The sequence below is a fragment of the Physella acuta genome, unplaced genomic scaffold (assembly GCF_028476545.2).
Source record: "Physella acuta isolate Inbredline_101_S28 unplaced genomic scaffold, ASM2847654v3 ptg001628l, whole genome shotgun sequence".
NCBI classification, from domain to species: Eukaryota; Metazoa; Mollusca; class Gastropoda; family Physidae; genus Physella; species Physella acuta.
The window spans coordinates 244,988-271,399 of record NW_026733142.1 but is presented as its reverse complement, the minus strand read 5'-3'; the positions used below and the strand labels follow the sequence as shown (position 1 = coordinate 271,399).

The following is a 26,412-nucleotide window of genomic DNA, read 5'->3' as shown; positions in this document are numbered from 1 at the left end:
AGGTTTAATCAAATAATTAAACGCAAAAGTTCACCTAACAAATCAAGGTTTAATATTAATTTTTTTTGCATATTTTACAACTCATAAATTAAATCTGTAAGATTGATATCAAAACATTTTTTTTTTAATTTAACATTTATTTTTGAGGCAATAGTAAATCTGATTCGAAATAAAACAATAGAAGCAGAATTTGAATGAAACGAACTTATAAAACGATTAATTTTAAATCCCATGCTTCTAAGGTATTTGGAGACCAGTGAAAATGAACACAATATTCGTTCATTAATTGAATTTAACACCAGATGTACCGTTATTAAAGATAAAACGGTAATTTTTAAATGCCACTTAAAAATTCGATCAAACGACGATAACTGAGTGCGATGACAATACCGTATTTTCCCCAAATTACGGTCAACTGTTTGCTTGGAGAAGCTGTAAACAGCATGAGATTTTTTAATGTTACTGTGACAAGTTTTAATACACTGCAGCTATACTACTGACATTCGTATTTCACTTACTGAAAGTTTAAGGAATTTAAAAAAAAAATCATAGCTTGTTTCATGGACAATAACGATTGGCATTTTGCATTACGTAATCTATTGTAACATAGCTCCAATGTATCATTTTAGACGGAAAAACAATAACAAATACGATGCTATTTCTAGTTCGATTAAATACAGTGTGTATGTATATACATTATTTATATATGTATATACATTATATATATATATATATATATATATATATATATATATATATATATATATATATATATATATATATATATATATATCTAATATATAAAGCTCAGTTCTGTATGTAATGCATTTGTATATCGTTGGAATTGTACGAATTTAAGTGTTAGAAAATTATCGTGCGCATTTGTCTAAATTTATGAGCTAAAAAATTACCATTGAAAGTGTTGGGAAATAATTTTCATTTTTCAAATTACAGTAATAATTGTCGGCATGTTCATTAAACACAAGTTTTAAAAAAAATATCATCTTTTACAAAAATTCTAATTATGTCTTTATTTAGTCCTATAGCACTTACTTCCCTTTGATAAATTAGGAAAAACACAATTACTTCCCTTTATAAAATCATTGCATTAGTCGAAAATAATTTACTTTTTAATTACTTTGTTTTGGTGTTGGGAAAAAAAAATAATTACATAATTAGCGGGGATTGATCAAGTGCAAATGTTGTAGGTATTTTACGGATAAGCTTGGAGTATTAAAATTGTTCATCAAATTGAAACAGGCGCGTTCGTTTAAGTGAGTGCAAAAGACTATGAATAAGTTGGGGTACTATAGTCGTTCATTAAGCTAAAACAGGTGATTCCGCCCCGGGCGTTTATGTTCGCGTTAGTGTTTTCTTTGTGTTTAGGTGGGTTTGCGTTAGTGGTTGCGTTTTGATTTGGTTCGTTTTTGTTCTTTCTTTTTTCGTTTTTGTTTGTGTTTTTTTTTTTTTTGGGTTTGTATTTGTGTTTTTGGTTGGTTTTGCGTTTGAATTTGGTTTGTTTTCGTTTGCTTTTTCGTTGTTTTTTTTTTTTTTTTGTTGGTATTGGTGCTTGTGGTTGGGTTTGTTGTTAGGTTTTTGTTTTCGTTTGCTTTTTTGTTTGTTTTTTCTTTGTGTTTGTATTGGTGTTTGTGGTTGTGGTTGGGTTTGTTGTTAGGTTTTTTGTTTTCGTTTGTATTTGTAATTGTGTTAGCGTTATGTTTGCGTTTTGTTGTTTTGGTTTTGGTTGGTTGTGGTTTGGGTGGGCAATGCCGGGTTTATGATGATTACTAAACACACAGGTAATGGTCTTTAACAGAAAGGTTTTTCACAGAAGCCAGAGCAGGGCCTGGCCGGGACGGCTAGTATATATATATATATATATATATATGTATATATATATATATATATATATATATATATATATATATATATATATATATATATATATATATATATATATGTATATATATATATATATATATATATATATATATATATATATATAAATAAAATGTATATATAATATATATATATATATATATATATATATATATATATATATATATATATATATATGTATGTATATATATATATAAAATGTATATATAATATATATATATATATATATATATATGTATGTATATGTATATATATATATATATATATATATATATATATATATATATATATATATATATATATATATATATATATATATATATATATATATGTACATAAATTTCATATGAATAAGCTCTGTCATGAAGACAACAAATACTAATAGATTCTACAGATCAAGACTTTGTATTGAATTTTTAAAAAGACGATGACAGTATACAGATGGTGTGATCAATACATAGATAAAAAAAACATGTATGGTTATTCAAATGAAACACGGTAGTTGACACTACTACGACGTGCCTTAAGTGTTGTAAAAGAGAAAGTATTTTTATTTGTAACGTGATCTAACACGAAACATTGATCGAATTCGTGTTTTACATTATAAAAAATTTGGATTTTTTTTTAATTGAAGCTATTCAAGAACATTCTTTAGTCCAACTTAAAAAAAATATTTCAAGGTCTAATCTTTATGAAATGAAGGGCGTCGGTATTTTATTAAACGCTGCATGTAAGGTCAAGTAAAAAAAATGCCACTAAATATGTATAGAACTACCCATGTATGTGCGTCAGAGGATCCTAAGATTAGATCTCAATTCTTAATATCTGTACACTTGTAATGTGCAGTTCTAGACTCTACAGTTCCGTACATGCTATTTAGACCAAAGTTCGGAGTGCGACAATCTCTTTATGGTGTGTACTAGCAGATAGGCCCGTACCTCAAATACACACATACGGGTTCATCTAAATACTTTAATTTTTCATCGAATATTAAACATATTTAGAAGTAGTGATTAATAATGTAGGCTTAATAGTCTGTACATGTGTTTTTTAATAAAAAACGAAGCAATTTATAACAGATTATTAAACAATTTTACCGTTTATAATAATGAAATAGAAATACTGCGAAGAAGCTAGTGTTGTTAAAATATACTTAATAATGTTAAAGCTATTTTTTTTTAAATACATCAGACTAAAAGTCAAACTCACGTTTCTACCATTATTAACTCCTTGTACCGATATCCACATGGAATACAAATACCTCGTTAGACGGTCGCTCTTTATCAAGACAGCCCTAGGCTATCTCTCCAGTCGCCTCAAGTTTTACACGATTTACAGCCAGGTGACGTTAAATGGGTGGTTACCACTAGGGTACTACGGGCCCACCCTGAGTGCTGGAAAACGTGAGGTACCAAGCCCAGCCTGTTACGGATAAACACTGGTTGCTTCAACCTTCAAGTCACAGACCAGATTTGTACTAGAGATAAGCACGACTATCTTAGGCACGGCTTCAGAAGTAGGCTAAACACATGCCGGCGATCATCTAAAACTACACAGTAAAATAAAAGGAATCAATAACAATGATTGGGTGGGAATAGATTGTATAAGAATGTGGACTTAGTGTGGAACAGACGGCGTAAACTGAATAGGCAATACGGGTTTGATTTTTATAGCCTTCGAACTGAGAGGGGATTGATTTTCATTTTGGTTGTCCAAAACACAGGTAAATATATCCTGTGGTAACGGACTTGGTACATAAAGGTAAACGTGAGGTAACGGACTTGGTGCACAAAAGTAGACGTGAGGTAACGGACGTGGTACATAAAGGTAAACGTGAGGTAACGGATGTGGTACATAAAGGTAAACGTGAGGTAATGGACGTGGTACATGAAGGTAAATGTGAGGTAACGGAAGTGATAGACAAAGTTAGACGTGAGGTAATGGAAGTGATAGACAAAGGTAAACGTGAGGTAACGGAAGTGATAGACAAAGGTAGACGTGAGGTAACGGACGTGGTAGACAATGGTAGACGTGAGGCAACGGACGTGGTAGACAATGGTAGACGTGAGGTAACGGAAGTGATATACAAAGGTAAATACGTCGCCAGGTAAGGGCGGTAGAAAACATGAGGTAAATACGACACGATCTAACTCTGATAACAAAAGAGACTCGGTGTATGGGAGGTAGTTAGCAAAGGTAAATACAACGCCAGGTCACGGCAATCTGATGTAGTAGGCGTAACAATACACGTCACAGAATCTATTAATAGCTGACTTGGACACGTGGAAAAAGGCGAGCAAATTATTGTTGATTTAACGCACAGGTTTAATTGAATTACCTACCAAGCTATCAGTGCGTCGTGGTTATTGACTGCACATGAATGTATTTATCATAGCGGGTTGGGTAGACGCTAAGTAAAAACAATTGGCCTAGTATTGTCGAGACCCAACCCAATAGAATGACAGTCTTGCAAGCAAACTCGATAGCGGATCTAGTCATGCATGTACTAGCACGACATGCTCTTTTAAGAGGTGTTCCGGGTTGATTCCAGGGGCGTAGCGAGGGGGTAAATATGTCCCCTGGCGCCGATCCTAGGGGGCGCCAAAATGGGTTGGAAAAAAAAATTAAAATTCATTTTAGCTGCAGTTTTGCATTATAAATATAAAAAAATATATGGGGGGGGGGCGCCAACATTTAAAGTTTGTTTCCGCGGGGGGCACGCCAAATATAAAGTTTGTACCCGGGCGCCGGGAAGGGTCGCTACGCCTCTGGTTGATTCTACACCCCCTTTCACTAATTACTTGAACGCTCTTCATAATAAACACATTTTAACTATGTGTATAAAAAAACACAATATGTGTATATGTGTTTTACTGGCTACCGATTCATCTCAAACGTCAGTCGTGTGTGACAGGCCCGCGTCACGCCCAACACGTAAACACAAGAAACACCAGGGGACAGAACTCCCGTGTAAACTAGCGAGTTATCTCCCGTTGTTGTTGTGTTTCGTACGGCGATGGCTCAGCTGAAACAATGCTGTACATACATTTATTCCCGACTTACGCGCATGGGGCTGGTGTATCCATTACACCTACGTAGTACATTGATTAAAATGAAATAAAAACACTATTAAAATATTTATCTTTGAATCGCAAATGTCGTCAGCAGAAGGATCAATTTCTTAATAAAACAAATAACAATACTGGATAGGGGAAAAAAGGGAATGTTTTAAAATAAATACAGACAGGACTATATTCTTTAACTGTGCACAATAAAATGGAAAAACAATTGTCTATCGTGGTATAAATTAACTATTAGCTAAAGCCATTATAAGTCTTACCATAATACAAACAAAAAATTAATTATAGCCATTAAAATCAAGTCTGATTAAAACAACTTTTAATTAATTAAGGTCGTTAGAATCGAATTTGATTCAAACAATCCACAACTACTTAAGGCCATAGAATTCAATCTTACCTTGTTAAAAATCCACAATAAATTAAAGCCATTAGAATTAAGTCTAATTAAAACAATCCACAATTAATTAAGGCCATTTCTAATTAAGTATTACCATGACAAAAATGCAAAATTAAGTGAAGCCATCAAAGGCTACAGTGGGGAAAAAAGTTTTACGACGATAAAAATCCAACAAGAGTAAAGTCATCAGAATATACCATGAACACATTCTAAAACAAATTACTACTCGCTAGAATCAACTTTTTACCATAATAAAAACCTACAATTGATTAAGTAAAGCTATCAGAAGTTATCATGAACTTGAACACATTCTCAAACAAATAGAATCAGGTCTTTACCTTGATAAAAACGTACACTTAAGTAAAGCAATTAGATCTAGAAGCTGTCATAAACACATTCTAAAACAAATTTCAACTCACAAAAATCAAGTCTTTACCTAGACAAAAACGTACAATTAAGTAAAGCTACCTTAAGCTCGACCAGGAAGAATCTGACTAATTAAAGCCATCCCAATCTTACCATAAAAAAACAGCTCAGCCTGACTATAAATAACAGCCTTTCCCTGGCGTCTGACTACGGCACTACTAAGCGGGGGGTGAAGAGCCTTGCGTCCTAATTACGCGCGCGCCTCAATCAAGTGCTAATTTATACACGTTATAAACGCACCGAGTCCCGCCTTTGTTTACTTTAAGATCCCGTGGGACGCTGCGATTGGCCCACGGCAACAGATACTAACTCGCCTTGACCTCAACCTTGGGGGGTCAGTCCAACGGCCAGTCCCACGTGACCTGTGTCCAGATGGCCTGACAACCCCAGGCTTCCGAAACTGCAACTGCACATTTCAGGAACGTCAAGAGGTGAACTATCATGCGCCGTGTCACTTCAGTTAATGATGAGTCGAGCGGTAGATTGGGTGAGTGCTAACCCACAAGCCTAGGGTTCGATTCCCGGTTCTAGCATAGAAGACATCGCACGGTTGTCAAGTGGGTATAATGTATACACTACAACTGAGAGATAGTAAATGACCATTATACTGACCCCCTAGTCTTGCTTTAGTTGTGGCGATGAAACATATCCTGTATAACTTAATTGCAGTTTAGTGTTCAATAAAAGCGTTAATTCTCCTTAAGTTAACATTTATCTACCCACACATTCAGACCTTTCAATGTTAATCGCTATCTTATCTCGGCATGTAAATAAAAAGTGCCCAACCACTTTAACTTTCCTCAACTCGTGCCAGGTACCAAACAGAGCTGAGGTGGACATGTAATGGATTCAAACGCGGAAATCGAACTTGAGACTTATTGGTTATCAATTAAGGACTTCACATCGTTATTACATTCTTTGTAACAAGTAAATTAATAAATAATGTATATTGTATTGAATATTATACAACGTCAGTGCAATATTAAATACAACTATATGAAAACCTACTGAACAAAAGAAAGGGGTTGATTAGAATAAAATTAATAATAATACTGAATATACAAAACAGAAAGTCATTGAACTGAATAAAGTGAATTGAATAAAAACCCACTTTTAATCAACAGAGAATATATATATATATATATATATATATATATATATATATATATATATATATATATATATATATATATATATATTTAAAAACCTCACACCAAAAGAATGTCTCTCTTACCGTAGACAATCGTCTCCTAGCCATGATCGAGTCAACAGACGCTATGCCCTACGTTTATGTAAGACAGGGCCACTATATGCAGATAGTCTTCAACGAACCGTGACTAGCGAACTAGTTAAAACAAAATTAGCGCTGAATAATGCATCCAAAACTATTGCTAAACTACGCAAGTCGTGTGAAGAAGAAAAAAAAAACAATACAATCATGACATGAGATTAATAATAAATGGTTTAGGAATCAGTTTCATGACGGTTGTTTCAGTGATTTCAAAATACGTTTTTCATTGCGCACTCTACGGAGAGAAATAAATTAACTAAAAAAAAATGCAACACATACATTCTTGTCACTCCATGGTTACGTTTTAGGCTGTCCGCGTGTAAGGTGTTCCTTATCTGCAGACCGTTGACAATACAGAACGTGGACAAAACAAAACGTTGACACTTCAGAATGTAGACATTACACAACGTTGACAGGGTCTAGACAACGTGCGTTGATTAGTTCTAACACTAACGCCTTTTTTTTGTTAACGATCAACTATCGTCTTACACAGATATGTATAAGTATAAGTATAAGTATAAGTATAAGTATAAGTATAAGTATATGTATATGTATATGTATATGTATATGTATATGTATATGTATATGTATATGTATATGTATATGTATATGTATATGTATATGTATATGTATATGTATATGTATATGTATATGTATATGTATATGTATATGTATATGTATATGTATATGTATATGTATATGTATATGTATATGTATATGTATATGTATATGTATATGTATATGTATATGTATATGTATATGTATATGTATATGTATATGTATATGTATATGTATATGTATATGTATATGTATATGTATATGTATATGTATATGTATATGTATATGTATATGTATATGTATATGTATATGTATATACCATACAGCAATTAGATTCTTATATTTCTATACAACCTATCGGAGATATTTAGCCTACTTTTATACACCAACTGTCGCCGGAAAACAGGTAGTGCTGAGAACGTACCGGTACAAGACTATAATTAGAAAGTCAGACTGAATGAAATGCGGACGGGTTAATGGCTCGGTTGTCTACATGGGGGCGGGATTGGGGGTGAGGTAGGAGAGGGGGGTTGCCACACGGCTGTTATTTTCTGATCACGACAAAGACGTTTAATCAGGGGGTGTCGTATAAATCAAGGGGAGTCAATGGGATAGGTGACAGGTGTTGTTGTTTTTTTACATATGTTTACAGACTTAAGATTTCTGTGTTTACTCATGTTGTATTTGTGTGTTTACTGATTTGTGTGATTTTTTATTAAACTTAAGCTCCACTCGCAATGGTTAAGGTTTGAGCTAAGGATCGGGGTTAAGGCAGTAAACAACTGAGAGTATCTAGGCCTAGGTCAAAGTAGTGAGTTAAATGGTTGGAGACGTCAATGCTGTAGTACAACGTCTACTTAGGGACGTCAATGCTGTAGTACGTCTGCTAGGGACATCTATGTCGTAGTACTATTTCTACTAGTGACTTCAATGTTGTAGTACCAAGTTTACTAAACAGAAATAGGAAGGGCAATCAGGGTATTTCAAACAATACGTGATATGCTGCAGGGGGAAGGTCAGAGATCACCTGATATGACATCTGAACTCTAAAGATAACAGTCGTGTCTCCCCCCCCCCATCATTTCCAAATCAAGATGCATCAGCAATCAGACTAGACATGTTGGCACAACGTAGCATTAGGTCATGGACCACCGTCAGATCAGTCACGTGAGTACTACGTTGAACCAGGTCATGTGTCACCATCACATGTATCACCATCAAATCAGTCACGTGGGCACTACACAAAACCAGGTCATGTGTCACCACCAAATGTATCACCATCAGATCAGTCACGTGGGTACTACGTTGAATCAGGTCGTGTGTCACCACCAAATGTATCACCATCAGATCAGTCACGTGGGTACTATGCTGAACCAAGTAATGTGTCACCACCAAATGTATCACCATCAAATCAGTCAGGTGGGCACTATGTTAAACCAGGTCATGTGTCACCATCAGATTAGTCACGTGGGCACTACACAAAAACCAGGTCACGTATCACCAACAAATCAGTCACGTGGGCACTACACAAAAACCAGGTCATGTGTCACCACCAAATGTATCACCATCAGATCAGTCACGTGGGTACTACACAAAAACCAGGTCACGTATCACCAACAAATCAGTCACGTGGGCACTACACAAAAACCAGGTCACGTATCACCATCAAATCAGTCACGTGGGCACTACACAAAAACCAGGTCATGTATCACCATCAAATCAGTCACGTGGGCACTACACAAAACCAGGTCACGTATCACCACCAAATCAGTCACGTGGGCACTACACAAAAACCAGGTCACGTATCACCATCAAATCAGTCACGTGGGCACTACACAAAAACCAGGTCACGTATCACCAACAAATCAGTCACGTGGGCACTACACAAAAACCAGGTCACGTATCACCACCAAATCAGTCACGTGGGCACTACACAAAAACCAGGTCACGTATCACCATCAAATCAGTCACGTGGGCACTACAGCACCAGGTCAGGTATCACCATTAAATCAGTCACGTGGGCACTACACAAAAACCAGGTCACGTATCACCAACAAATCAGTCACGTGGGCACTACACAAAAACCAGGTCACGTATCACCATCAAATCAGTCACGTGGGCACTACACAAAAACCAGGTCACGTATCACCATCAAATCAGTCACGTGGGCACTACACAAAAACCAGGTCACGTATCACCAACAAATCAGTCACGTGGGCACTACACAAAAACCAGGTCACGTATCACCAACAAATCAGTCACGTAGGCACTACACAAAAACCAGGTCACGTATCACCATCAAATCAGTCACGTGGGCACTACACACAAACCAGGTCACCTATCACCAACAAATCAGTCACGAGGGCACTACACAAAAACCAGGACACGTATCACCAACAAATCAGTCACGTGGACACTACACACAAACCAGGTCACGTATCACCAACAAATCAGTCACGTGGGCACTACAGCACCAGGTCACGTATCACCAACAAATCAGTCACAATCGAACGACGTCACGATCTCACGTCAACAACTGGCACCGATCGATGGAAGCCTACCGGCGTATTTACTCATGTCACACCCAAGTGAAACGGGAAGGAAGATAACGCGGACGTCCAGGGAACTAAACATGTTTTGTCATACCAAATCAAATGCCTGCGCCGAGAGTACAGAACCCTCCACAGTGGACGTCATGCTGCAGTGAGCCTGGGGGTTAGAAGGTAGGCCGGGGAAAGACATAGACAGTCACCTTGAAGTATATAGGTGTGTGTGTGTGTATGTGTGTGTGACAACACAAGAAGGAGGGAGGGGGGGTATTACACGGGTGAATTATTGCGCTTAAGTAAGGGTATGTGTTGTTCTATTAAAAGCAGCGGTTGTGTGATAAGGGTGATTGCGTTGTGGATATCAGGTGACGAGTTTGTATGGTTGAATCACCTGAAGTTATAGGACAGGTGAAGTGGCACTGAGTTATTGGACAGGTGGTGTGACTTGGTTTTTTATAGGACAGGAACAGTGGCATTGACAATTTGTTATGGGACAAATTGTGTGACTTTTATTTTATAGGACAGGAACAGTGGCATTGACAATTTGTTATGGGACAAATTGTGTGACTTTGTTTTTTATAGGACAGGAACAGTGGCATTGACAATTTGTTATGAGACAAGTGGTATTTATATTTAATCAAATAGCAAGAGAAATACCATTCAATTTTTTTAAAGTCTCTATTTTTAAAAACGTTTTTTTTTTTCAACAATAACTAAATACAATTACTCCCAGCTTTCAAACGAAAACAGTTTTAAAAAGTTGAGTCTAGACTAGAATGCTCAAAACAGTATAAGCAATACGTTTAATCCACATGAAAAAAATAACATCAACAATAGGCCAAGATACAGGTTTTACCCCCAAAACCCGCCTATAGATCGCATGGAACGGATACTCAGGAATGTCGTATTCCCGGGTCTATTGCCAAGATATGCTCCTAGCGTCTTCACCTTCTAATAACTCATGCCATGTTCACCATAATACTGGAATAATCGTATTCATTTTCTGCTGTTAGAAATAAAACCTGCATCAGTATTAATCCACAAATACGAATAATTAACACCTTAAAATACGAATAATTAACACCTTAACTTAATCATACCATTAAGAATAGCAGAGATTAAATTGTTATGTCGCTCGCGCATGCCCGGAAATGCGGGCCCACATGGAAAAAAACAACAACTGCATCAGTATTGAGCTACAAATAAGAATAATTTACACCTTTAAGTAATCATACCATTAAGAACAACAGAGGTTATATCAAGATATCGCTCGCATGCCCGGAAACGCGGGCCGACATGGAAAATACAATGGCGCCTAAACAATACGAGCAGGTTACAGCAAAGCTCGTTGTTTTCAATAAGATCCACATTAGCGCGACGATTATTGGTTGATTTATATTTGTGGTGGTGGTGCGGGGGGGGGGGGGCGTTGGCGACAGACTGTTCTATCAACGTCTCAGATTATCATTAAAGCAACATAAACTTGTCTTTTAATGTGTGCTGTATCGGTTCAATAATTTGTCAATAAATGCAGTGAAATCAGGGAAATAAGACAGAGATTAAAGGCGTATCGACGACAATCTTGTTGCCAGTCTTTCTAGAGTAATCTTAACAGCGGCTATACCGACTAAAGCAAATCATAACCTTAAATCAAATGACCCCCAAAATTAACTCCGCTCTCTACCATACACCTAACCCACACGGCGATACCGGCAGAAAAAATACATTTGCAGCGTTTTTATATCACTATTTATTGGAATCAAAATTTCACAAAAAAAAAAAAGTACAGCTTAAAGACAGCGTCGAATGGCACGACAGAGTAGCCCGGCATAATGATGAGTAGCATAGCAGAATAGTACAGAGGTATGACATGTGGTCAGTAGTAGATGAGCAGTGTTTTTTTTTGTCGGGGGGGGGGGAGGGGGGGGGGATAAATGTTCCGGGGAGAGGGGTGGACACTGGTAAGATATTTGGGGGGGGGGGGGGCCATAGATGAGTATCGTGGCGTAGTGGTAGAACGTAACTGTTAACCCGGAAGTCATGAGCTTGAGTCTATAAGAAGCCACTGAGTACATTCAATATTCTACTAACCTAACTCTAAACTGTACCCAACAGTCTATCAAACTAACTTAAACTGTGCCCAACAGTCCAACTAACTAACCATAACTGTATCCCTACAATCCTCAAACCTAACTTTAAACACTGCCTCAACAGTCCGCCTAACGAAACTGTACCTCAACTGTTGAACCCAAACAGTCCATTTAATTAAACTGAACCTCAACTGTTGTACCCAAACAGTCCACCTAACTAAACTGAACCTCAACTGTTGTACCCAAACAGTCCACCTAACTAAACTGTACCCCAACTGTTGTACCCAAAGAGTCCATAAGTCCATTTAACTAAACTGTACCCAACTTTTGTACCCAAACAGTCCATTTAACTAAACTGTACCCCAACTGTTGTACCCAAACAGTCCATTCAACTAAACTGTACCCCAACTGTTGTACCCAAACAGTCCATTTAACTAAACTGAACCTCAACTGTTGTACCCAAACAGTCCACCTAACTAAACTGTACCCCAACTGTTGTACCCAAAGAGTCCATAAGTCCATTTAACTAAACTGTACCCAACTGTTGTACCCAAACAGTCCATTTAACTAAACTGTACCCCAACTGTTGTACCCAAACAGTCCATTTAACTAAACTGTACCCCAACCTCTGTACCCAAACAGTCCATTTAACTAAACTGTACCCCAACTGTTGTACCAAAATAGTCCATTCAACTAAACTGTACCCCAACTGTTGTACCCAAACAGTCCATTTAACTAAACTGTACCCCAACCTCTGTACCCAAACAGTCCATTTAACTAAACTGTACCCCAACTGTTGTACCAAAACAGTCCATTCAACTAAACTATATCCCAACTGTTGTACCCAAACAGTCCATTTAACTAAACTGTTCCCCAACAGTCCACTAACTTAACCTTCTATAGCTACATCTCAATCCACTAACACTAGAAAGGTTGAAAGACCTAGTATGTCCTACTTGTTTCCTATTATCTGACACCAAACAAGTAGAAAGACATAGAAGGAAGATAATAATTGATATGAAACCAACACGAGCACTGATACAGATAACCAGGTATTTTGTTTACGTTTCTGTTCATCAAGGGTCAGCAATCAGAAACATTCGTTAAAGTGTAATGATGTGAAGAAAGGCATGTACGGCAAGAGAAAAAATGACCGTCCCTGAGTAAAGGTGAAATGTACTTTAAATTCTGCACAGATAATACAACACCGCTGGGCACTTTCGAACCTGACGGTCCCTGTGGCAAATGTAGCAGAGTTCACCTGTTTTAATTGCCTTGGCGCATGAAGGAATAGTGTGGTCAATCGCCTTTACTTTCCCTAACGTGAGTCAGTGCCCTTCAGAGCTGGCTCCACTCAGGGACGTTCTTCTGACTTGAACCCGGATTCAAACTCGAGACTTAGCAGTTTCGCGGTAGCGCCCTAGGTTTCAGCCAGCAAAACTTTCATTTTCTATCTAAACAACTCGCTTAACTCTAAATATAGCATTTTCATTGACAAATCGTTCGCCCCACCCCACTCACATACACACATCATTCTCAGTGAACACCTAACTTGTCTCAACCCACCCCCCTTTTTCACTACTACCCCATGTATAGCATTTCTAGATAACACCACCTCTTTCCCCACCCACACACAAACGACAACACATTTTAATACCATAAAACTGTAACTATGCAAAATAAACATACTATGCGAATCATTTCCTTTGAAGGCAAACTTCATTTAAAAACCTTCATCAAACACAATTGTAAAGCCGTACACTGTAAAGAAGAAAAGCACATATGACAGCTGTGCCAACTACTCTAAACATAAATGTAGCCTTACATAAGAAGAAAGAAAACCAAACGCATTGTTACATAAATAGCATTACTTTAGACCACCGCTGGAGCATGTAACACAGCATAACAATAACAAACCACCACTACACTACCCCCTGCATGTTATATAATACATGCACAATCACAAGGGCGAAATATTCTTTACTGGATTTAGGCAAGTCTTTAAATTATTATACACCCATGCTCTTATACTGGCTAAAAATAGAAATCACGTGATCTACCTGCACGCAACCACTCCCATTAAATACAGAACGTATTATTAAACCACATTGCAATTTGAACAGAAATACAAAACGAATAAATTTATAGTAGGACAATAAACACATCGTACCCATATTTCTTTTAGTCACCTACGTGACTAGTCTGAATGTTAAGGTTACGGTTTAGGGATTAGGTTAAGATTTCCCTTGCCTGTTAATGGGGAGGAAGTCGTTAGGTTATAGAGCGACGTAGCTTTTTTTTTTAACCAGATGTCTGATGGTACACAGACACGCACACACGTGTGTGTGTATGTGTGTGTACAGTGTTGGTGTGTAAAGTGATGAAAGATCAATGTGCTAATCAGGCGAGAGTGTGTAGCATTAATTGGGAGGATGGGGGTGGGGTGGGGTTAAGTCACTGTAAGGGATATGCTACAGTCCTAGCCTTTAGAATTAATTATGGAATATGTGTCTTAACATTTGGGTCCTAGTGGGAATTAACGAAAACAGTGCCAAACAAATTACAAGGGGGGGGGGGGGGCTGGTAATATTTCGATGGGGTGGAGAAGGGGGGTAGACTGCAGACGGGAGAGAGGGATTTCGTAGCGGGAAAGGGGATGTTGTAGCCGGTAACAATGAGGGGTAGGGCGCGGGAATAGAGGGGGGGGGGGGGTTGGACCAGTCCATTGCAAAAAAAACCCACACTAGTAGGGAAGGGGGGGGGGGAGGGTATTCCAGTGACAATGAAATCAAATACCCCAATACCGCACACGTGACATAAACCACCTACAGCTAAACAGCGAGCTCCAAATACGTCTCCGGCTAATTCTTTGACAGACATTACACGCGATTACAAGAGCAGCGTTTATTTTTATCCAGATAATAAAGCGGTCAGCAGAGGAAAAAAAAACTTTTTAAAACAGAAATAGTGGTCTGGCGTGCGGAATCAGCGTAAACCGCATTTAATAAACAAACTCACGTAACTTTTTATAACGTGGGCATTGTGGAGAGAGAGAGAAAAACAACAACATTCTGTTACAATCAATATTTAAAAAAAAATATATTACACGAGCTCATATAAATATGTTGAATCGATGCTGATCGATGTGTGCGTTGTTTGTTATGTTAATGTAACTGCCGTGTTTGTGTACACAGACATGCATTACACGTGATGTGTAGCTGTGGGATGCGAGCGCCAATCACGTGGGGGCGTACTCACGAGGCAGTCTGTAGTGACAAGTGATAAGAGATTCACTGCCAATTACGTCACAGAGTGTCGACGTGTAAGTAGAAAAAAAAGTAGCCGCCATAACTTTCCAGGTTCGAAATGGTACTTTACATACTCTTAAATAGCAAAATCATACATGAAATGTTAAGTTCCTCTTCCAAAACTGACGGTCTGTGGGGAAAGTGAAATAGAGTTCACCTGTTTCTGTGACCTAGGCATATGAAGGGATAGTGTGGTCAGCGTTATGTCCAGCCGCCTATACTTTCCCTAACGCGAGTTAGTTACCCCATCAGAGCTGGATTAACTCAGGGACTTGAACACGGATTCTCTACCGCTAGGCCACTCCGTCCACCCGTGTCAAGATATGTGACGGAACGATACGTCACATCAGGTGATGTTATCTTTAAGTTGTCACGTCACGCTGTGTGACAACAAACACATCACTAAACGTGTATCACATGAAGCTCGGCTACACACACAAGCCACTCTCCCATACGAGTCTGTACGATCTTTGAAAAAGTCAAACTAAAAGATGACTGACCATGGTACTGTTGACTTTAAATGGAAGAACGTAAAGTCACACCGTAAAGCAATCAAGAGTCGGTTGATTCGCTACATTACAGAAACCCAACAAGTTTTTTAAAAGTCGGTCTTTTCGTTTGCCCGAATTATTACTTTTTCTAAATTGTATAACTTATTTGAATGTCATTTTTGTTTTACTTATTTTTAAATAATTAATTCTTGTCACTTCGCATTTTATAGTACACAGTTTGAGTTATTCTTGGAATAACTAAAGTAAAAGTTACAATTTTAAACCTGGCGGTCCATGGAGCAGATGAAATAGAGATCACCTGTTTTTTTTTTTTTTTTTTTTTGTGAGCTAGGCTTATGCGGGAATAGTGGTCACCACTTTGCATAGCCGCCATTACTTTCAAGGTTCGAAAGGTTACTTAACAAACTCTAGCAAAATCATACATGAAATGTAAAGTTCCCCTTCCAAACCTGACGGTCTATGGGACAATTGAAGCAGAGTTCACCTGTTTCTGTGACCTCAGCATATGAAGGGATATGCCCTGCCGCCTTTGCTTTCCCTGACGTGAGTTAGGTATATATCAGAGCTGGGTGGGCTCAGTGACGTTCTACTGACTCGAACCCGAATTCGATCTCGATACTTTTCGGGCAAGCAGTCTAGTTCTCTGCCGCTAGGCCACTCCGTCCCATATACATGAAACGACAGGGATGTAAACTCCAATGAGTTGCTATTCCTGCCCCAAAGCCTGACACCATATTCTACATACGGTCCACTGGTTCACCGTATCGGCATGTAAGTACCTTTAAAACAATACTAACTACTTGACCAGCAGAAGGGGGGGGGGGGGGAGTTGGCAAACTTTTGACAGTGATCACCAGGGGAGATAGTCTCGCGTTGAATCGATCGAGTTAAGGCGTTAGGTGCTCACCTCGACGGCGGGGGGGGGGGGGGGGGGCTCACGACGTTAACCGTGAGCCGCTAGTGGTTTCACTTCACCGCTAACAAGACGCAGACCATGTGACCTCCTCCACTGCCGTTGGTTTCACTCTTGTTTTTACTCGGCTCACTTTTGGTTGTACAAGTGGCGGACGGGCTGACCGTATCCCGGGTGGACGGCCATGTACACCTCGGCAAAACCAAATTTAAACAACAATCTTCTTCTTCTTCGTTCTTAATTGTTAGTGTTGGAAGGGATCGAGTCTTATCTGCCAGAGGGTTTGAACTCGAGACTTTTTCGAATTTATCAACCATGAGCTTTTTGCCGACTCGACCACGCCTCCATCACAATGAAGGATACGTGTCAAATGGTTATGCGCCATTGAGGCCATTGACTCCGATTTCAGCCTGCTTTTCTTTTCGGATTTGCTTCTATAGCCTTCGTCCAACCAAGAACAAACTACAAGTCAGCAGCTGTTTAATTTTGGAGTTGTCTCTCCTAGAAGAGTGGCTGTCCCCAGCTAACGAGCCTCATCTGCCCGAGGGTTCGAACTGGAGACTTTTCGGTTTAGCAACCATGAGCTTTACCACGCCGACCCCCCAAACAACAATGATTGGTGGCTAAATGGAAATTGTATACCTGAACGACGGCCAAATTGAAAGTGTACCAATAATGGACGGTCGAAGGGAAAGTGTATACCTCAAGGACTGCCAAACTGAAAGTGTTCCGCCAATGGACGGCCAAACTGAAATCGTAGACCTAAAGGACGGCCAAATTGAAAGTGTACCAACAATGGACGGCCAAACGGTAATCATATATATGAAGAACGGCCAAATAGAAATTGTATCAACAATAGACGGCCAAATAAAAACCGCATAACTGATAGACGGCTGAGCAAACCGTGTCATCGACGGACGACGCCAACAGAAACGTTATCGTAGTTGGACGGCCAAACAGAGGTCGCATCAAGCATTGCATCTGTCCGTCTCCAGCTATCATCAATAAAATGGCGGCTCAAAACGAGGCTTGTTTACACGATTTTTTTTTTAAAAACATCGATCACGCGACCTTCTTGTTAGATTAGCTCCTCCCACAACAAAAATTATTGCATTTATCTGGTGATTACGGTGATAGACTGCGAGCGGATTAATAGCGTTGAGCGCTAATCAGTACTGAGCAGTAAGCTAATAAAACACACCCTATACCTAGAGAGGATGGTGTCAAAGCTACGCAAGCAAAAGAGATGTAAAAAAAAAAACCGAAACACGAACGAACCATCAAATCAATATCTCATGTTGGTAAACTTCTGTACGCAAAACACCTGTTGCTGAACACAAATTTCGTAAGAAAAAAAAACCAAGTTTAATATCGATGTTAAAGTTTCAATCAATAATCAACAGTAGTATAGTAGGTCCCCTTTGGGTATTATTGAGGTGGAGGTGGAGGTGCGGTGGAGGTGGAGGTGGAGGTGGAGGTGGAGGTGGAGGTGGAAGTGGAAGTAGGTGGAGGTGGAGGTGGAGGTGGAGGTGGGATAATTGTTGCATATTTTGACCGTTATTGATTGATCTTTGCCCACCTGTTGCATATTTTGACCGTTATGGTGCGGTGGAGGTGGAGGTGGAGGTGGAGGTGGAGGTGGCGGTGGAGGTGGAAGTAGGTGGAGGTGGAGGTGGAGGTGGGACAACTGTTGCATATTTTGACCGTTATTGATTGATTTTTGCCCACCTGTTGCATATTTTGACCGTTATTGATTGATTCTCGACCACCTGTTGATTTTTGTCCCTGTTTTTTGACCAACTATTGATTTTTTAGCCCGTTGTTGATTGTTCATTAACCAACTGTTGATTATTTTGACTAGTAGGTTATTGTTTTGATCGGTATGTTGACCAATTGACCACTTGACCACGGGTTGGTCAGAGGTGGAGGTGGAGGTGGATTCCCCTATTGATTTGTTTGTATTGAGGGTTAGGGTACCTAGTAGTTGACCAATTGACCAGTTCTTTTATTAACGGTTAAAATAAAGTTATACATTTGTTTACCAGTTGACCAACTGACCAGTTGTTGACCAGTTGACCAATTGACCAATTGTCCACTTGTTGATAAGATGTTGGTTGTTTGTATTGACCTGGACGACAGTCCAGCTTTAACAGTATATAGTAAAATAGTATTTCCCCACCTCCAGTGAGGGTGTGGGTGGGGGTGACGCGGGTGGGGGGAGGTGGTAGCAGGTGGTACCCCTTCCCTTTGTGTGTTGCAATCTCATTCTCCCTTTGTCTGACGTCTGTGTGAGCATGTCCTTTTGTGTGCCGCTACTCGCGTCATACTCAAAGGCAGGTGCCCTACCCCATTGTCTAATCCAACTCACGCGCCTTTACTATCGATTTTTTAAAAGTCATGTTTAAACATGTTGACCGTATAAAATCTTTGTTGAATAGGACTGGTGGATGTCGAATTCTACTCGTCTTAATATAAAGAGATACAGCACGTGCCAACACCCGGGCCGATTATTGACCCCACTGGTGGTTTCTACTTGCTTGTTGTGTTTATGGTTTGCATTTATTTACACATACACATTCACACACACACACACACACACACACACACACAAATGAAACTAAAATCAAATCACAACAAAAGACTTCTTATATTTTATGAATTTATTTCAACTTTCTCCAAGTCATCAAACGCTTTTAAAATATCATATCTCAGGGCGAGTAAACGTTCAAAAGCTATACGAGAGAGATTTATTCCAGAATTATTAGGAAATTTAAGATCTGTACCATCCATAAGATCTCTAAGATTTAAAGTGTTTTTGTTCATGAATTGACTAACGATAGCTACTTTATAACCACTGTCATTCGTCGTTCGTATTTCCGTCACTTTATTACTACTTCTGGCGACAAGTATCCAATCTTCACTAGACATCTTGAAAGCGCGGAAATAAACGTTTATAATTAGTCCCAATAAGTGCAAGGGTTAAACGTGATATAAGTCGATCGTTAATATATTGTCGAGCCGGTGAAGCTGAAAAAGGGTGGAGAATAAGTTTTAGGCTAGCTCCCCGAACTTTCTTCAAAACAAAATAAACCGCGTATAACCCACAGCTGTTGGTTACAATGTCTTGCAAAACTCTTGAATTGTAAACGAATGGTCTGTTTGAATTATTTTTTATAAAAGCCAAAATGGCGGGTTCACGCGGTGGTAATCCAAAACTATCGAAATAAGTAAATTGCGATAGACCATTGAAAAAAAGACCAACCCAGTGGCTGCCTTCATCCTTGGACGAATCTAAATTTATAATGAACGCCGCTTGCTTCGTTCTATCGATACGAGTAGGTAGTTGATCGCACGCTACAACACCAAAGAGATTTGTGCGTTGTACAAATAAATCTGCGGCCAGTATACTTTGTAGTTCTCTTGTGTTCATTTTCGTCTATAGGCCGCTTTAGGCGGTGTAATCTGTCAACACTTGTCTCGTTTTTGAAATTTCTAACACCGAATCTAGTTCAGCATACGCAATAACTTGAATCGGTTCAGTTGTAACTTGTGAAAATTTAAGTTCAATAGAAACAGGTCCAGATTTAGCCAATTCAAATTGTTCACCATCCAAAAGACTGGGGCTTAAATCAAAAGCAAACAAGGTATAGCCGTTCTTAAAGTGTTTATAGTCTATTCCATTCCCAGCATCTTTTCCAACCATACCCAGAGAGAGGTTACTATTGAAAAATGCTCTAATGGCTTGATTCCTATCAAAGTCCATGACCAGTGGTTTTCCCGATAACGATCGTCCATCAACGCTTACATTTAAATACGTCAAGTGAAAATGTTGAAAATTGAAGGGGTTTTTTGTGTAACTACCATTAAAGGCTGTAGAGGCGACTAGTCCGAGGACTAATCGGGTGGGTGTTTGACTCATATACAAATTGTCTTGGTTGTGACTTAACATTCCTTTCGGTATAGCAAAGGTCTTTATAACAACGCGTTTAAAAGGGTATTTTGCATTCATTCTCGTTAAAGCCTTTTCATGCGCGATAGAAATCGCCGGGTTAAGTCTGGCCTTTCTAACTACCAATGTTGCGTGCGTTATCATCGCTTTATACCCCTTGTTTTGGTCTGCTGTCAAGAGAGTGAAACTGTCTTTTGCGGGTGTAAGTTTAATTTTAATGTCAACCCCATTCAGCATATAGCGATCTTGGGTGAAAATGTCAGAGTGGATACGTCCCATCATATCGATCTCATGACTTTCAGCAGCGGTGGTGCGGCGAATCCTATACCCATCATTATTGTCATCTTTGAACTCCTCGAAATAACACGGTGTGTCCATTGCATATAGAGCAGCTGATAGAGACCCATTCTTGGCATCTTCCCCGTAATTTAACGTAGACTCCAGATAGGCGCGATACGGATAGGTGTTCTCACTAGCGGTGATTAGTGTGTCGTTGAGAGAAATATCCACTTGGGAAAATAAACTGTGCAAAAAATAATTGACTGGTGCAACATCAGAGTCCACTGATATGGGATCACCATTCGCTAAGGTCACCTTAGCGCGCACATGTAAATACGTGTTGAACAAATCTAGATAGTCTTCACTGTTGCCAGAAATTGCAAATTCTATAGGTGCACTTTGTGCCAAGGATGCGAGGGGGTGTATTTCAACAAATTGACCCTCCTCGACGGCAGTTTGTGTCGGGGGTATACTAAATAAATCCAATCCAGAATGTAAGCACTCACATGAACTTGGATGAATAAGAGCCATGGTTAAGCAAATATATCTGAATACTTGGGATGTTTCTTCTTTCGCTTAGCACACGCCTTCGAATGATTGTGACTTGATCTGTGTGCTAGTTTTATTCGTTTTTCAAAGGGTTCACCTGGTGGTCTCGACAGCGCACGCTTTCTTCTCAATCCGCTTCCTGATTGGTTTTGTCCCAGGTGATCAACGGCGCCTTGTAATAAACGATGACCAGCTTCTTTGGCGTGTTCTTTGAACGATTCTCCAATGTTTCTTCCCGCTAATGCATCGTTTGCAACATGCAACCCGGTACTAACACCTTCTCTGAGTAAAGCCTTACCTCCCGTCTTTAACCAAGGGAGGACCATTCGACCTAGACCACTAAAGAAACTACCAATACCGTGTCCTCTTTGATTTCTTCCACCGATAAAAATTGGTAAACCATGACCGTACTGGTTACAGTAAAAATCTTCGTACAATTTAGGGTTTCGATGTAAAAGGGTATGTTTCACCATGGTGTGAGTTATTCCAGATCGAAATGTTTACGTGTTCTAAAATGGAGTGTCAACACTGACGTTCCACTTGTGAATGAGAGAGATTGTCCCAACTCATCGCATAAAAGTATTTCCACTGTGTCGAATGAAAAGCGGTTCAGGGGGATGTAGTGGGGTTTGTCGTAAATACGAAAAACGGAACTTGGTTTCTTCTCAACGATCGGTACGGTCCGAAGCAAAGGGACCATTACATCTCCAACCGGTCTCGCTTCTACGAGGTCACAATAGACGAATACAATTTTTACTTCGTCTTCCTCGATATGTTTCTCTGTAACTTTACCCGGAACAATCATATAGGCGTTCAACCAGTCACGGACAGTACTTTCTATTCCCGATGCAACTACTTTGACGACAATTTTCTTAAATCCCTTATTACAGTCTGAAATTATAATTTCCACTTTTCGTTCATCTACATCTCTTTTTAATAGTTTTTTTATAGCGTTGACAAGCAGGTCGATGTTTTGGTATTTGGTCTGGCGTAAGCCAAATAGAAAAAGGTTAACGTCTGCACCTTCTTTGATGGAATGATACTGGAGCCAAACTTCATGTTCTCTAATCATACAAAATGCATTCGGCATTTGAATCTCGACCAGACCAACCTCATAGTGCGAATTCACATCGATAGTCTGTGGTAATTTAACGAAGAAATGCCCAGCCTCATTGTCTGGAAATACATTTGGTGATGCATTGCTAGGCAGGGTGACATAAAAACTCATTGTAAAATTTTGGTTCTTGCAATGGTTGGGTTAGGTAAAATATAACCGAGACAGCTGGATAACAACACGACCCAAAGTTTTCCCTCTTTGTCGTCGAGTGTTCCACGCGTCAAATTAAATAGTGAAAAAGCGATGACGACAAATATAACCAACATTTGAGACATGAAAACAATTTCCGGTCGTGTCCTTAGTCTACCGATCCAGCTCGAAATGGTCGAACCGATAGAAGACGTGGTGGATTTGGGTCTCACCTCACTCCCACCGAACGGTCTGAGCGTTTCTTCCAACACGGTCTCATCCATGCTTAGGCTTTTCACTGTTTCAACCATCGTTAGTCTTTATATTTCGAAATGTCTCTAGCTGAAATCCAACTGTTGAATGAAGGGTTATAACCGAACCACTTGACTAAATACTCTTTACCAACGACACCCTTTCTTTCTTGTATAATGTGTTCGATGCGGTACACTTTTTTGTCCCCCACTTTCTGAAGCTCTTCTTTGTAAAACGATCCTTTCAATTCTTCACCCGAATCATCTTTTAAAACGTACGTTACGGGTGTTGTTGCGATAACTCGGCTCACCGTAAACAGTTCTTCCGTCCACGAAGGCGTATACCCCTTTTTAAAAGTGTGTCTGCTTTGCCCTATCCGTACACGATCACCTTCGTTAAATACTTTTCGATAAGTAATGTCCACTGGTGCGTATAAAGTATTCCACACCCTTTCTTGATTACTCAAATTAACATTCACGGGGGCCATGCGAATACTCCGATGGTATGAATGGTTATAATTGTTGATCAAATCGGCTACCACATCGATGTAACGTAGACGATTTGTTTTAGTAAAGTACCGCCACATTTTTTCTTTTAATGTGCGATTGAATCTTTCAACTATAGCCGCCTTAATATCTTCATTCTCAGTGGTAAAGAAATGTACGCCCTCTGCTTTAAGAAATTTTAAAAATGTCTTGTTGACAAATTCACTACCTTTGTCTGTTTGAAAATTTATAGGTTTTCTAGTCGAAAATATTTTACGTACAGCCTCCACTAGCGCTTTACCCGATTTTTTCCTTATCGGAATTGCCCAGGCGAATTTGCTAAACACATCGATGCAAGTCACTAGGTAAGAAACGCCGTCATTGTCCTTTCGTAACGAGCGCATATCTATGAGATCCGCTTGAAATTGATGATTTATTCCACCTGTGATGGTGGCGCGCCTTTGAAACCTTCGCCGAAGGGGTTTATGTAACGTGTAGGTATCCTGATGACTTAACCATTCTTTAATTTTTTTAGTTCCAATTTCAGGGTGTTTAAACACACCACCGTAGGCACCTGGTCTACTGGGGTCATAGTAATGTCTTGTTAGTGTTTGGTTTTTTCCCACTCGTCCCATTTGGTAGTACTTGTTTTAGTTTTCTTACTTCTGGTACGTTTCGATGGTGGAGTTTTTTCTACGTATGTCTTTTTATTTTTCTTCAAGGGGCGAATTTGAGAGTCAGGCGAGGCGGTTTTCGTTTTAGGTTCAGAGTCGGTTATGTCGATCGTTTCTTTTTTAGGTTCAGTTATGTTTTCTTGTTGTTTTGAAACCTCGGTCGTTTGTGTATTCACGGTGGATGGTTTCACATCGACTAAACCTAGGGGCTTGTTTCTATAATCGTTAAGTCGCGTCGTGTAGAGCTGTAGTGTCTTTTGATATTGTTTCACTTTGTCGTGTGGTGACAAATCTTCCCTATTTAAGATATGTTCCATTTGCGTATCCAAGAGGCGTAGACTATCGTTGAGTGTGTCGGGTGGTACATAGGGTTTTTGTTGCATAGACTCTAATATACGAGGATCCATTAAAATCATTTTTCTGGCCATCCTTAAAATCCCAAGACACCTTTAAGCACACCAAGGACTGGTCCGAGTAAAGCACCTATGAAACCTCCGGTCTGTAAAATTTCCTTTCGTCTTTTGACGGTCAATTTCTTTTTGGTAAGTTGTCTCAAGCTTGCTTTGTGACGACGCAGACGTCTCTTCTGAACCGGTGTGAGGGGAACGTTGCCTTTTAAGACATTGTGACAGCACTCGCATAATGTTTTTACGAGGTGGGGCGAAGCATTTTTGACAACTGCTTTCACGACGGGTGGTTTTGCCCGAGCCAATAACCTTAACATTTCACCTTGTCGTTTTACTGACTCAGACATGTTTGCTTTTTTATTTTGGAACGTAAACAACTTGTTGCTCGTGAGAAAAGATACAACTACGTAATCTCAGATTATCCGGTGTTTCCTGTCGAAGGTCGATCAACAAATAACCATGAGGGGCCGATGTCGCGTCCTTAAAACTTTCCTGGACATATGAAACGCGACATCGGCCCCTCATGGTTATTTGTTGATCGACCTTCGACAGGAAACACCGGATAATCTGAGATTACGTAGTTGTATCTTTTCTCACGAGCAACAAGTTGTTTACGTTCCAAAATAAAAAAGCAAACATGTCTGAGTCAGTAAAACGACAAGGTGAAATGTTAAGGTTATTGGCTCGGGCAAAACCACCCGTCGTGAAAGCAGTTGTCAAAAATGCTTCGCCCCACCTCGTAAAAACATTATGCGAGTGCTGTCACAATGTCTTAAAAGGCAACGTTCCCCTCACACCGGTTCAGAAGAGACGTCTGCGTCGTCACAAAGCGAGCTTGAGACAACTTACCAAAAAGAAATTGACCGTCAAAAGACGAAAGGAAATTTTACAGACCGGAGGTTTCATAGGTGCTTTACTCGGACCAGTCCTTGGTGTGCTTAAAGGTGTCTTGGGATTTTAAGGATGGCCAGAAAAATGATTTTAATGGATCCTCGTATATTAGAGTCTATGCAACAAAAACCCTATGTACCACCCGACACACTCAACGATAGTCTACGCCTCTTGGATACGCAAATGGAACATATCTTAAATAGGGAAGATTTGTCACCACACGACAAAGTGAAACAATATCAAAAGACACTACAGCTCTACACGACGCGACTTAACGATTATAGAAACAAGCCCCTAGGTTTAGTCGATGTGAAACCATCCACCGTGAATACACCAACGACCGAGGTTTCAAAACAACAAGAAAACATAGCTGAACCTAAAAAAGAACCGATCGACATACCCGACTCTGAACCTAAAACGAAAACCGCCTCGCCTGACTCTCAAGTTCGCCCCTTGAAGAAATATAAAAAGACATACGTAGAAAAAACTCCACCATCGAAACGTACCAGAAGTAAGAAAACTAAAACAAGTACTACCAAATGGGACGAGTGGGAAAAAACCAAACACTAACAAGACATTACTATGACCCCAGTAGACCAGGTGCCTACGGTGGTGTGTTTAAACACCCTGAAATTGGAACTAAAAAAATTAAAGAAT

At 39.4% G+C, this 26,412-nt stretch overlaps 1 protein-coding gene across 1 annotated transcript in view; it reads right to left on the bottom strand.

The window, feature by feature from the left end:
• Window positions 1–7,066, bottom strand: part of LOC131929436 (uncharacterized) — a 35,395-nt gene extending 28,329 nt beyond the window's left edge. The window contains exon 1 of the mRNA XM_059285644.1: window positions 7,037–7,066. Within this exon, the coding sequence (XP_059141627.1) occupies window positions 7,037–7,060 (24 nt within the window). The 5' untranslated portion in view covers window positions 7,061–7,066. The remainder of the gene's footprint in view (window positions 1–7,036) is intronic.
• Between the last annotated feature and the right edge of the window lie 19,346 nt (window positions 7,067–26,412).